The sequence below is a fragment of the Lygodium microphyllum genome, chromosome 9, assembly GCF_053477565.2.
Source record: "Lygodium microphyllum isolate KBCC chromosome 9, Lygodium_microphyllum_v1.1.10, whole genome shotgun sequence".
In the NCBI taxonomy this organism is placed as follows: Eukaryota; Viridiplantae; Streptophyta; class Polypodiopsida; order Schizaeales; family Lygodiaceae; genus Lygodium; species Lygodium microphyllum.
The window spans coordinates 61,085,210-61,100,100 of record NC_141143.1 but is presented as its reverse complement, the minus strand read 5'-3'; the positions used below and the strand labels follow the sequence as shown (position 1 = coordinate 61,100,100).

General features: G+C 46.6%; 1 protein-coding gene across 5 annotated transcripts in view; it reads left to right on the top strand.

Annotated features, from left to right (window-relative positions):
- The window catches only part of LOC148031092 (Inositol monophosphatase family protein), a 144,800-nt gene that overhangs the window by 99,810 nt on the left and 30,099 nt on the right, over positions 1-14,891 (top strand). For 4 of the 5 annotated variants that reach the window (XR_015691977.1, XM_087685669.1, XM_087685672.1 and 1 more), the window contains exons 4-5: positions 1,920-2,173; positions 3,539-3,598. Coding sequence is in view for 4 of the 5 variants with exons in the window: in XM_087685669.1 (XP_087541795.1) it covers positions 1,920-2,173; positions 3,539-3,598 (314 nt within the window). In the remaining variant the exon portion in view is untranslated. The remainder of the gene's footprint in view (positions 1-1,919; positions 2,174-3,538; positions 3,599-14,891) is intronic. The other variant, XM_087685670.1, reaches the window with a different exon arrangement.

Genomic DNA, 14,891 nt, shown 5'->3' with positions numbered 1-14,891 from the left:
TCGGCCCTCAATGTTGATAAATTTGTGAAAATTTCACAATATCCCCAAATTTAATTGTTGAAATTTGATCTCGAATGTGAAAAGCCCCAAATTTTGGTGTAAAATTGAGCAATTTGGGGGAAATTGGTGTTTGTTGTAAAATCCACGAAATTTTGTTCTTGGGAAGGGGTTGTGCGTGAATGGGAGGTAATTTAATGTGGATAAATGCTGATTAAGGCTGGAGAAGAATAATAATTTAATATGCTGATTGTCAGTTGTCAAGCAAAAGACTCGCACAGGCTGTTAGGGTCTTAAATGTGGTGGACTTGACATGGCAGAGGGTACTTGTCGGGGCTGCGTTTTGGCACCAAATCTGTCAGTGAGTTGAACGGTGCTGCTGGCTGATACCACACAGGTTGTCGGGGGCAGTGGTGGGACTGTGAATGCCTGGCAACTACAGGCATGAGCAGCAATGTGTGGGACTGGTGTGATGGCTGCAGGTATGAGCGACAATGTGTGGGACTGGTGTGATGGCTGCAGGTATGAGCAACAATGTGTGGGACTGTCATTCTGAACGTGGACAGGCTGCACGTGTGAGGCAGGCTGGACTTGTTGGTTCAGCACAAAGGTGTGAATTGTTGGCGTGCAGGGAGGGACAATCAAGTGCAGTTTGACATGGCGATTGATGAGTAGAATATACTGTAAACAGCGGACCAACTTTGAGACTCGAGGGCAGCTGAGGCATAGGTGGCTCGTGAGCAGTGTGGTGGCGACTGAGAGGTATGGCTTTGATACCACTGTCCTAAGGTACTAAGTACCACACCCATTGATGGGTGTTCACACAGGGAAAAGATCCTTCTCCAACTAGAAGGTAAAAGGTGCTCGTGGATAAGGGAGATTGGCCTTTGCCCTCCTCCTTGAAAGACAAATTACGACCCAAATTTGATATGGGCCGGTTGGGCCTCTTGAATCTCCATAAAAATTTTTGATTTCAGCTACTAGAATTCAAGTCCTATGCCCTCCATTCTGAGCACGCATCTTGATGTGGCTGTCAAGCCCTAATTTTTGTTGTAAATTAGGATTTACAGCAAAGATTTTCCAGTATCTCCACCTTTGATGATTCAAATGGATGGATTTTGCTGAGATAACTTGAGAGTCTCGAACTTAGGAGGAACATGATAAGTGTAATAGATGTATTTATGTGTTTGGCGTCATTCATGGCAATCATTTATATTGAGTTCTGACATCGGAAGTTTTTGAAACTCATGTATTGTGATTTTATATTCTTTGGTGGTATCATGTATGCTCTTCAAATCCTTCTAATGTTGCATTTATACTCTATATTGTTGAGCAATTTAAGTGTTTTTGGTGCAAAGGTTCGAAGTTACAAATGTTCTTACCCCTTCATACATGTCTAATATTAATATATTCCTAGAAATCAACATAAATATCTGTTTCCTTGTTTCAACATTTCAGCCTCAGGCCGAAACTCTGTTTTGTGACTCTGAAACCATGGTTCCATGTCCTTGTTTTCAAAATTCCAAGAAACTATGATAATGATGATGCATCCTGTATTTTCTGAAGAGGGTGCAAACATATACTAATGACTTACACATTCACACAAGAACAAAGACATCTCTAGCTTATGTTTCAATGACAAGTAAGACAATTAAGCTCCTGCGCCCATAAAGGACACCAAGCAATGATTTTTAGTGAATGAATACTTCTTTTGTAATGTCTCAAGTAAAATATCCTACCCAATTTCTATTTTAGCAAGTTAACTGTATCTCCGCTGTATTGCTGTATCAGATCAAAGCAGTTCATAGATTGCTGTCATATAACCAAGTTAACTGAATCTTTACTATAATGTGGTACCACATCAAAGAGTTTTCATAGATTGCTGTCTTGTAACCAAGGTTATGATTTCTTATGATATGCAGAACTTGGCATTCTTTTCCCAGATATCCCATTGATCGGTGAGGAGGATGCTAGTTACCTGAGAAGGGAATTTACAGTGAGAGACAAAGAAGAATCTGAACCTCTCTTGGTGGACAAGGTTGTAGAAGCAGTTTCTAAGGTGGCATCTCCTCGAGTTGGTTCCATCAACACCCAATCTGTCTTGGATGCATTAGATAGAGGTGGTCAGCCTCGTATCTTGAACATGCAGTCAAGCAAGCAAAAGCGGGCTTTTTGGGTGAGCACTTCTCTGATTGTAATTTGTGTTCTGGGAAAATGAGAATTAGAAGTATAGGTCTTTTCTTATTGCAAAAGAGACATGCTGCATACTAATGTAGCACAAGACAGTTTCTTTGTCAGTTCAAGAAGAAACTTCATCTCCTATTTGATAATCTGCCTTTTATGATTGAATCCTCAGGAGCATTGGTTTATTTATTAGGATGTAATGTTTCTGAGCTTCAAAATGAGGTCTATAGTGTTGTTACTTGATTTACTTTCCCAGAAAATGGTAATGCTTTTTGAAAGGAAGTTTACAATTTCAGTATGAGAATGGTTTTTTCTGGTTGAGGGAGTTTGCATTAGATTGACGTGGACAGGAATTTTTGTCAAAGTTGCTAATAGAAGCATCCTGTATAACATAGAACCAAACTTGTGATTCAACAATTTGAGACCCAGGGAGAACCAGCTGTTCCTGGGCTTATAGTCTTTTGCCAAGTAATCAATGCTCTGATGGAGCACACCAGAAGGATACAGACGCCTTTGGTTTTGCAGTAGTCATTCTTATGTCTTCTTCTGCATATATACACCTCACATTGATACCCTGTGCCCACAGTTGAACTTTGAAGTAACTCAATGTCTCCACATTTTCCCCTTATTACTGCTTATGCATAATGTCGGGCTGAATACCCACTGTATGTCAGTCTATTGTGGCTGCTTGAATCATGGAATAACCATGCCTTATGGGGAACATTGTAGTAAGAAAGATCACAGATATAGGTTCTCATTATTCCTTCTTTTCTGCTGCACAATTGGCATTCCTCAGGGCCAAGCCTTTTACAAACAGGGGAAAGGTCTTAGTGCACATTATACAGTCCATGAATCCCCAGTTAGTATCCTTATTCAAATTGATAATTCTGCTGGGTAGAAACAATAATGTATTTGAGATATCCTCTTTCTTGGATTAGCAGATTGACTATGGGGGAGACAGGAAACAGCATACTGAGTTGGAAGTTACTAGTTTCTATGCTTCCAATACATGTTTATTGCCTATCGGGGTCTAATAGATGTATATTGCTAGCCAAAATAGTTATGGGCTACATTAGTACAGAGATATGTTGTTTCTTTAAAAGGCCTCACCATACTGTGTGATGTGAGGTAGTGCACATCTGTTGAGAAACAGTTTGCTTTAGAATGGCTCTTCTCCATTGGAGTTTGTTCAGAGCTATTCAGCATTAATGTTGCAGATAGATGCTATTGTGATTTTAAGTTTTGCATGCCACCTTGAAATCCCTCTGATCTGATGTCTCTGAAGTGATTATTCACTGGTAGAAGAAAGCTGGTATCTCTCTATACTTTTTAATCCTTTTTTTTTCTTGTAACACAGGTGCTTGATCCCATTGATGGAACACATGGATTCCTAAGAGGGGAAGATGCCTTGTACGTGGTATAGTCACTATTTGCATATGGAGATGCATGTTTTTGAAGCTTTAACCTGTCTCATATTAATGTGTTCTTTTTGTGGGGATATTTTCTTTCCATATGATGGTTGGGGCTTGGTCTTGAATTTTTGTGGGTTTTGTACAATGATTTCGAGGCGATATAGGCAGTCAATAACATACCATATAAGAGCTTTAAATTGATCTGTTTAGTCTGAATTTTGCTTGATTTGAACTATGAAGTTCCAATAGTAACTGTCAAGCATTAGTCTTTCACAACTAACTTGAGCTGATTGGCAGAGAGATTTTCAGCACTGTAGGAACTATTCAGCCAAGAAAGTAACCATTTGAGATCAGGGCCCAGCCATACCTTGGGACAGAAGACTTATCTTTCTTGGGGGAGATTCTTCACACAGGTTTCTTCCACAGTGGGAGAGTAGTTTGCTTTTCAGGAGTTACCGTAGGGGACTTTGAGACAGAGACTTCATGGCCTTCCAGTTGCTAGAGTTATTATAGCAAGTGAAAGAGGTGGTGCCCCTGAGTGGACTGTTATAGGCACCTCTCAGACTTGGATAGGTCTCTTTTCTAGAAGAGACATCTTACTCCGTGTGATTGTGTGACTAGCAGAGAGAGAGAGAGAGAGAGAGAGAGAGAGAGAGAGAGAGAGAGAGAGAGAGAGAGAGAGATGGAGATGGGGTCGTCGCCTGTGCGTCGTGCCCTGCTGCCGCCTGTTTGACCTATCGACCAGGGCCCCTGACGTCGCCCTGTTCTGTGCGACCTGCTGCCGTTGCCCGCGTGACTTGTGACTCGCGCCCCCTGCCGTCGCCCTAACCTGCGCCTGCCCCGTCCACGTTTGACCGGTGCAGAGCATTCCGTCCGTGGTTGACTGCTCTGCGTCAACGAGCAGGGCTGCTGCAGCCGCGTTGACGCCTCACCGGTGTCTGACCCGTTACCCCGGGTGGTTCCCTGATTTTGCAGGTCTGCGGGACTTGCACACAGAGAGAGAGAGAGAGAGAGAGAGAGAGAGAGAGAGAGAGAGAGAGAGAGAGAGAGAGAGAGACACCCCTGGCAGGACTGGGACCTTGCAGGCCGGCTGAGTCTGGAAAAGGCCTCTACTAATCAGGTGTATCATCTTCTCGTTCAAGATCACCAATGGCTGGGTGAGAAAGCTAATACTGTTTGGGGACTGCGGAAATCGCTGTCATGGTGGCAGAAAACGCTGATGGAGGGCTGGCGAAATAAGACACCTTTCAAATGCAAGGTTTTTCTTTGGCGGGTGATGATTGGTGGTCTTCCTCTGGCCTCGGCCCTTGCCAAGCGTCGCATCTCGAATGGCAATTGTTTCTTCTGTACCACACCGGCGGAATCGGCCCGACATCGTTTTCTCTCTTGCCCGCTCGCCAAGAATATCTGGTCACTCTTGTCGCACATTTGGCGCGCGGTGGTGGGGTCCTCGCTAACTCCTTTCGACTGGGTTTTTGTGCGCCCGAAGTATCCCACACCGCCACAGTTGCATGTGAAGATTTTATTTCACTTTTTCAGATATTGGGGATGCTGGCACATTTGGACCACGCGCAATGCTTTTCTCTTTGATTCGGCCTCTAATGTACCGCGACATATTGCCAGGCTTAAAGGGCTCTTGCATTGACAGCTAGATCTCATCCGACACTCCGACTTGCTCCCTCGGGAGGATTTGCATCCGTGGCATATGGCAATTGCCTCTGGGTCGTTGCCATGATTGATGTAACCTTTTTAGTGCATTACTACGGGGATTCCCCACACGTTGGCCTAGGGCCCTCGTGTATCTTGTAATCAGAAAAAAGAGAGAGAGAAAGAAAGAGAAAACCTCTTCACATGATGGCTTTGTGTCATCATGTATCTTGTAATCAAGTAATCTTGTATTTTTTTCGTAATTAATACAATTACCTTTTACGAAAAAAAAAGAAAGAGAGAGAGAGAGAGAGAGTGGCATCCAGCGGAGGATCGCTTGGCTACTAACTCTTTTCAATTGGAATTGCTGGCAGTCTCGCGTTTACTTGCATGGGAAGGTAAACATGAGCTTAGACCACAATTCAACCGGATGGCCCGTTTGGGCTTGTCTTCAGTCGCAGATGCCACCCTTGCCAGTCGCAATGTGCTTATATCTTTTCGTACAGCTAGGAGGCTTTTCAGGATCCCTCGGGGATATAGGCCTTTATGGGATCAGCTTTTGCGGATGCTCCAGAGCAGACAACCCTTTCCTGCCCTGGCTTCAGATCATCCCTGGCAGGATTGGGACCTACAAGGCCGGCTGACTTTAAGCAAAGCTTCTGCTAACCAAGTTTATCATATTCTGATTAAAGATCATCAATGGCTAGTTACCAAAGCGAATGCTTTATGGGGATTACGTAAATCCCGGTCATGGTGGAGGGCAACGGTGATGGAGGGCTGGTTGAACAAGACACCCTTCAAATGTAAAGTCTTTCTTTGGAGAGTGATGATTGGTGGTCTTCCGCTTGCGTCGGCTCTTTCCAAGCGCCGAATCTCCAATGGCAATTGTTTCTTTTGCACCACTGCTGTGGAATCAGCCCGCCACCGATTTATTTCTTGCCCCATCGCAAAGAAAGTCTGGTTATTTTTGTCGGCTGTTTGGCAAGGAGTGGTTGGATTCACCCTGCGCCCCTTTGATTGGGTTTTCGGGCAGCCCAAATTCCCCACTCCTGCACAGCCACATATGAAGCTCATGTATCATTTTCTTCGATATTGGGGCTGTTGGCATAACTGGACCATTAGGAATGCTTTTCTTTTTGACTCCGCCTATAATGTTCAGCGGCATATTGCGAGGCTTAAGGGCCTCTTGTATTGGCAGTTGGATCTTTCTCCAGCATTCTGATTGCTCTCTAGGGAGGACTTACGTCCCTGGCATATGGCAATTTCATCTGCATCCTTGCCATAACATTGTAACTTGTAGTACTTAGAACCTTTTCGCATGATGGCTTAGATTGCCATCATGTATCTTGTAATCAAGTCATCTTGTATTTTTTTTCATAATTAATACAATTACCTTTTACGGAAAAAAAAAGAGAGAGAGAGCGCGAGCGAGAAGACAGCAGTATGGCTGGCTTGGATATGGATTTTCTCGACCGGACGGTGGCAACCCTTGGCCCTGATTCCGATGCAGAGGAGCCGGAGGATATGGTGCCATGCACGGAGGAGCTGCCTCCGGGTTCTGAACTGCCGCCTGCCGGCAAACGCTCCAAGCATACTTCTGATGAGCCAATGGGTCCTCAGGAACGTTCCTATGCGCAAGTGGCCTCTGATCTTGTGGATTCGCAGGAAATTGACTGGGAGCATTTGCTGGACTTTGCCAATACTCTGCTTGGCGATTATGCCCAGCATAATAATGAATCTTTTTCTGATGCGGGAACGGATGATGTGCTGGAAGCCACGGTGGACCCCAAATCAGTCTTGCGATCCTTCTCGGTGTTTTATAACCGTGCAGTTATACTTTTCTTCACTAGCAGGATCCCAGTGCTGTCGCATATTCGCCAGTGGATGCACCATTTATTGCAAGGGGAGTGTGTTGAGGAGATCTTCCTTGGACCTCGCGGCTTTTATGAGGTGCTGTTGAAATCGGAAACGCATCGAGCTGAGCTCCTGTCCAAGTTGCCACTATTCTTTGATCGCCGCCTGGTCCATGTTGTATCATGGCGCCCCATGGCCGACTTCCAGCGTCTGCTTCAACGAGAATACCCGGTGTGGGTGGAAGTGGAAAATTGTCCGGCGGTCTATTGGCCAATGTTGAAGGATGCGATGGCGGTTGTGGGAACAGTGCTGGTTCCCCCAAGCCTCAGGGCAATGAACCACAACCGTTTATGCATGTTATGGGACACGGCCAGGAAAAGGCCCGTGTGGCTTCGCCTCAATTGTTCAGGCATGCATCCTTTGCATTTTCACTTGAAATGGGGCAACTTTGCGGGACACTGCTTTTCATGTGGTAAATTGGGGCATTTCATGGCTGAATGCCCTGAAAGGCAACCGTCTTCGGCGGATGTGCAGGTTGTGCTGCCCAAGGATGACATGGTGCTTGATGCCCCGCCCCAGGAAGCCCTTCAGTCACCTCATGTCATGGATAAAGGCAAACAACAGGTCCTGGGTTTGGATTCCCGTCGCACTGACTGGATTGAGGCACGTCCCAAAAAAGGTAAAAAGTTGGATGCAGGCCTGGCGGATCCTGGGCCTACTGCTTCCCAGGATTCCGTGCGCACGTATACGCGCAGGAAAGAAATGGTCACTTCACAGCAGGCTGCGCGTACTACGGCCCCGTCTGCCCCCCGTAATCAGTCTCCAAGGAAAGTCTATACCGACGGCCCCAAAGGCCCCCCTGCCAAGCTGGCGTTTGATACCAAAGGTAATGTGATTACACCCTGGGATCGGCATTATCCCCGCCCCACTCCCCAGGCAGTGGATTTCCCTTCTACCTCTAAAGCAGGTCGCCAGAATTCGTTTGCAGTATTGGCTGATTTTCTGGATGAGGGCGTCCTGGATGCTCTCGCGGAAAAGGTGAAATCGAGGCAACAGGCGCCTCGTTCCTGACTTCCTTTTTTGAAGATATATGAAGATAGCCACGTGGAATGTGCGAGGCATTTGCTCTCGCCATAAGCAACATGCCATGTGGACCGTCTTGCATGAGAACCAGTGGGATGTATTGTGTGCAGTTGAGGACAAAAGTCACGATGAAGCAGGAAAAGTTGTGGATTGTCATGGATTCCGTCTGTTTTATGCAGGGATCCATGCTACGCACTATTCGGGCGTGCTGATGATTGCCCATGAGAAATACCAGCCTGTCCTTGTTAAAAATGATGTGCAGGGCCGCTTTCTGGTAATCGAAGTCTTATTTGAAGGAGAGATTTTATGGTTATTGGGCCTCTATGCTCCGAATGATCCTGCATCCCGGCGGGATCTTTGGTTCACTTTGCAGGCCTCCATGTCACTTGGCCGAAGGGGGTTTTTGATGGGAGATTTCAATATGTGTGTTCACTCTTCTCAGTCCACTTCAGGGCATTCGGTAATGGATGCGCCGGAAAGCCGGGTATGGAATTCCTTTGCTTTGCACGTACTTAAGCAAGATCTTTGGTCGTGGCTTCACCCTTCTTTTTCAGGGTTTACTTTTCATTCCGCACAATATGCAACTACTTGGTCGCGGCTGGACAGAATGTATATCATGCAGGGGGATGATTTTCTTCCCGAGATGCTGGAAATGAAGGTCTTGCAGCAGTATGCGTTGTCGGACCATTTCCCCCTCCAGCTTGAGATGCGGGCACAATCTATGCACCTTTTATGCAGTTGCTGGATAGGCTCCCTTTACGTTTCAACTCCTCTTATTTGAAGCATTCAATTTTTCAGGGCTATATGCAGCAATTGATTGAGAGGTTCTTATTGGACTTCGCCTTTGAGGGCTTGCCTTCATTTGCATGGTTGCTCTCTAATGTGCAGCGGGTTGCTCGGCAGTATGGGATCCATCATGCCTCGCTTTGTCGCCGACGTCGATCTGCCGCAGAGGACTTACTGGCTTTGGTCCGTTCCTTGCTCCTGGATTCCCCAGATGATGATTTTCTGCTGTCACTGGAGAGGCGTTTGGCCCATCTTCTTCAAGTGTTTCAGTTGAAATCTTATCAGCAGGCCAAGCTGCATAACTTGACTGACACATTGCAAGATAGTGCCTGCCAGTCTCATAAGTTCTTTCGCGCCTTGCATGCGTCTCCGGCTCGCGACAATATGACCAGACTCCAGGATTCGGAAGGTCGCATGGTCACTGATCCGCAGACCATTGTCAATATGTGCAGAAATTATTTTATGGAACTTCTTGGTTCTTCTCCCTTGCCTTCTAGCCAGGTTACGCATGCCCGCTTGGTCTTCTATCATCTGGTCCGCCAGCAGGTTCCATTTGATATGCAAGCCACTTTGGAGGCGGATATTTGCGAGGAGGAGGTTATGGATGTTTTGTTGCACCTGCCTAAGGATAAAAGTCCTGGCTGGGATGGTCTCACTAATGAATTCTTTCAGAACTCGGCCATGCAGTTGGTGAAGCCATTGGTGGTCATGTTTCAGCAGGTTTGGGAAACAGGGGTCATGCCCTCCTCATGGAAAGAAGGCCTTATCAAACTGATTCCAAAGGTCCCTTCGCCGTCAAAGCTGCAACACTGGAGACCAATCTCTTTGACGGGCTCCATGTATAAAATCTACTCCAAAGTGCTGGCGAATCGGCTTCACAAGTACCTTCCCGCTATTGTGCATCCTCTCCAATATGGTTTCATTAAGGGCCGCAACATTCTGCATAATATCTTAAATGTGCAAATGGCTATTGACTATGCGCGGCACTCCGGTCAGGAAGTGGTATTGATTCAATTGGACTTGGAAAAGGCGTTTGATTATGTGGACTGGTCTTTCATTGCAGATCTCATGTCTGCTATGGGCTTTGGTACCCGGATGTCTCGATTGATCTACACCATTAGTGCTGCGGCTTCCTCCAGAGTTATGCTCAATGGTGGGGTTACAGAGCCATTTGTCCTTGCACGCTCGGTCAGACAGGGTTGTCCTTTGAGTCCTCTCTTCTTTGCCCTGGCAACTCACCCGGTCCTTTCAATGTTATCCTCCATGGCAGCTTCTGCTCAGCTGGCAGGGTTGTCTCTTCCTTTGGGCCAGCACTTCATTAGCCAATCTTTGCCTGATGACACCTTTATGATTTTGCAGGCGGACAGGGACAACATTCGAAAGGCATTAGATGTTTGGACGCTTTTTGGTCAGGCCTCTGGGCTTCGCATCAATGCCTTTAAGTCAGCCATTCTCAGTTGCACGGAGCCTGATTTACAGTCATTAGGCTGGCAAGGCCAGGTGGTTTCCCGTGGCTCCATTGTCAGGCATCTTGGATACCCATTGGGGGTGGATGTACGGCCAAAGGACCTGCTGGAGTGGATTTCACAAAAACTGGCGGCGAAGTTAATGTATTGGAAGTCGCAAGCGTGGCCATTCCATGTCCGCCTCAAAGTGGCTCAGACAATTATGCTACCAATGCTAACGTATTTCCTGCCATTGTTGCCATGGACGCCTACTACTTTGAAGGCTCTCACTCATCCCATCCGTTTCATGCTATGGAAGAAGGATTCACTGTTGCAGGCAGGCATTTCGTGGATTTCATGGTCACATACATGTACCCCTAAGCGCATGGGTGGTAGAGCTATTTTGGATGCAGAAACTCATATGCTCGCTCTCCGTTGGTCCCTTTTTCGTGCCATGTGTGTGGATCATCACCCATGGACCATCATAGCCCGTTATTTTCTTGAGGACAGCGGGCTCCGCCATGGTAACACCCGGCTTCGGGCCTCCTGGTGGCATGTCCTTAATGCTGACTCTCGTTTCTCCAGTCCCTCTTCCTCTTTGTTACTGCACTTGGTCGGCTCTTGGAAAGTGGTGCTCCAAAAGGCCCGTTGGCATCCGGTAGGGGACCGCTTGCAGACTAACTCCTTTCAGCTGGAATTGTTGGCAGTATCGAGACTACTTTCATGGGAAGATAAACATCAGCTCAGACTGAGATTTAACCGCATGGCCCGTTTAGGTGTGACGTCGGTTGCGGATGCTACCCTTGCCACTCGCAATGTCCTCGTATCGTTTCGGACTGCTAGGCGACTTTTCAAGATCCCGCACGGATACCGTGATTTATGGGGGAAGCTTTCGTCGGAGCTTCAGGGTAGGCAACCCTTTCCTGCCCTGGCTGTGGATCGCCCTTGGCAGGACTGGGACCTTGCAGGCCGGTTGAGTCTGGAAAAGGCCTCTACTAATCAGGTGTATCATCTTCTCATTCAAGATCACCAATGGCTGGGTGAGAAAGCTAATACTGTTTGGGGACTGCGGAAATCGCTGTCATGGTGGCAGACAACGCTGATGGAGGGCTGGCTGAATAAGGCACCTTTCAAATGCAAGGTCTTTCTTTGGCGGGTAATGATTGGTGGTCTTCCTCTTGCCTCGGCCCTTGCCAAGCGTCGCATCTCGAATGGCAATTGTTTCTTCTGTACCACAACTGCGGAATCGGCCCGACATCGTTTTCTTTCTTGCCCGCTCGCCAAGAATATCTGGTCACTCTTGTCGCACATTTGGCGCGCTGTGGTGGGGTCCTCACTAACTCCTTTCGACTGGGTTTTTGTGCGCCCGAAGTATCCCACACCGCCACAGTTGCATATGAAGATCTTATTTCACTTTTTCAGATACTGGGGATGCTGGCACATTTGGACCACGCTCAATGCTTTTCTCTTTGATTCGGCCTCTAATGTACCGCGCCATATTGCCAGGCTTAAAGGGCTCTTGCATTGGCAGCTAGATCTCATCCGACACTCCGACTTGCTCCCTCGGGAGGATTTGCATCCTTGGCATATGGCAATTGCCTCTGGGTCGTTGCCATGATTGGTGTAACCTTTTTAGTGCATTACTACGGGGATTTCCCACACGTTGGCCTAGGGTCCTCGTGTCTCTTGTAATCAGAAAGAGAGAGAGAGAGAGAGAGAAAGAACCTCTTCACCTGATGGCTTAGTGTCATCATGTATCTTGTAATCCAGTAATCTTGTATTTTTTTCGTAATTAATACAATTACCTTTTACGAAAAAAAAAGAGAGAGAGAGAGAGTATTTGCCTTTACAGTGGAGGAGGATAGCTGGCTTACTAGAGGACCAGGACTAGGCAGAGTTCTTGACAGAGGATCAAAGTAGTGGTTCACTGTGATAGGACATGGTACATTTGATCTAGATCCTTGACCTAGATCCAACTACTTGTAAGATGGGGGGATGGAGACACTAGGCTTGTTAGAGAAGGCTCTTACAGAGATTAGAAGGGAATGTAGTAGAGTGGGTTTGAAAAGGTCCATTCCTTGTTGCAACATGGACTTCTTTGGTTACAATACCAGGCTAGGGAGGAGGGATACAAATGAGCAGGATCAGAGTGGAGCCACCGGCTACACAACGTTGGTATAGACAAGGCATTTATGCACCTTTCTTGACCAACTTTTAGAGGAGATTGGATGATAGCTCTAGACCTAGGAAGATTTCACTCTTCCTATGGTTAGCAACCCATAGGAGTTTCATGATGGGCACATGGCTTGTGGCTATGGTAGGCTTGTTGTAGCTTGGGTGAGTTGTAGACAACTAGGTGAGTCTGAAAGACATTGCATGCAGGATTGCCTTGGGACCTAGGATATTTGGACACTTGAGACAATGACAGTAACTTGGGAGGTAGTAGCTTGGCTCATGAATAGAGGCCCAACATGTTGATATCATAGTTGTCAGGTACGAAAAGTACGGTATGGTACGGTACGATAAAATATGGTACTAAATGGTACCTTAAGATTTTATAAGATACAGTATGATATTAGTACGAAAAAAAAAATTATCTTCATTATTTTGAACTATAGATGATAGAACAGATGTTTAAAGTCTAAATAGCAATGCTATTGGAGTATATAAGATGAATACTTGAGGGTAACATGCCAAAACCTCTATGGCATATGCCGCATGCGCAACATGTGCTACAACTTACAAGTACATACATAGGAGTGGATACATCATACATGAATGATCATACAAATAAGAGGCATGTATGCTTGAGAGAGAGAAGGTTGAGAGAGAGAGAGAGAGAGAGAGAGAGAGAGAGAGAGAGAGAGAGAGTATATTAACGTCTCTAAAAGGCCAATGTGGCCTATGAGACCAAAGCAGTACATACAATGATGGTGCGTTTCTCATCTGGAACAAGAAAAAAGATGAAAAACATGCCTATAAGACTGAAAAGGAAATGCAATAGTGTCCTATAAAAGGGAAACATGTCAGTGATCTGAAAGTGAGAGTAGAGAAAGGAAAACTCTCCATCAATGATATGTCTGTTCTCTAGGGAGGTGTATCTCTGCATGGCTGAGGCGTCTCGGCATCTGTCTCCTGTGGTGCTCAATGATGGCTTTAAATTGTCTGTGGTGTGGATGTCTAGGCCTTTGTCCGGGTGGATGTGGGTGCCTAGACCGGCTAAGTGCCACTGCTCTATCCAAAGGGACACCTACAGAAGATGAGGTCCAATGATGATGTACTCCTGTAGGCTGTGTGGCAGTGGTAGTGGTATCTGCCATACTCTGTTGTGTATCAATGAAAAAGTCAGTGACTGCTCTCTGTCTATATGAGCCGAGCTATGGGGGCCTCCTACTCCGTAGAATTGTTGCTCTGCGCCTCTAGAGCTCTAAGAGGAACAATCCCAAGCATCTCTGATCCTCAAACTGCATGATCCGTCTCAGGGGTCCAAAACCCTCTCGAAACAGACAGTGGTATCTACCTTGTGTGTCATAATATACAGTGCATCGGCAGATGTAGTTTTCCTCTGTCTCTGGCTCTCTGTCGCATAGTGGGCATATGCGTTCTTCTGTCTGTATACCCTCCCATTTGCCTGTCTCAATCCTCAGGTGGTGGGATGAGGTGCGAATCTGACCAATAACTGTGCGTAGTCCATGAGGTAGCTGTGTGTCCATGTAATTGGGTCGGGTGATGAAACCATCCTCAGATACCTGGAGGAAGTGGGTCTGGTAGTGTGCCATCCTCGTGCCATGGGATGAGGGGGGTCGGATCCAGGTCTTCTCCGTATCTAACTTCAGTATGTCTGCTCTGATCACATGGTTTAGCTCTGATCGGCTTAGGTCAGCTTAGGTCAAGTGTAGAGCAATCCAGGCTATAGTCGAAGGGGGGTAGTCTGTCAATCTGCAGCCCATGTAGACACATCCATGTACTCATCTGAGCATACCAACAGTGTCTGTCACCGTCTGTTGCTAGTTGTCTAGAACAGGCCAGGGCTAGCTGTGGGTATCTATCTTGGGGGAGCTCCCATAGTCTATGTATGAAAGTCACTGCCTGAACCAAGGCCTCAGCCACCATGGGTGATACTCCTAACTCAGCTCTGATAATCTCATGTGGGGTCAAGCTCTTCGCTCGTGTCATGCGTGAGATCATCATGACCAGTGGTCTTTCCATATGCTCCCATCCATCATAGTATTCCTTCTCTGGTCCATCCTGGTCTCCCAAAGGCTGTCTCCTCGTGTGAAAGAGACTTGGACCCTAAATAGCTACCCCATATAGGAGTGTGGGTGTAACCAGGGTGTCAAAAAGCCACAGTTTGGTGCGCGGCTCATGAAATTGTATGTGAGCACATTGCCTCTCCAATGCACCTAAGGCTGCATATGCTTTTGCCAAACGAGCCTCTGATGTCTCTCTCCAAGAGAACTGTGGTCCCTTCAATGTGACCCCC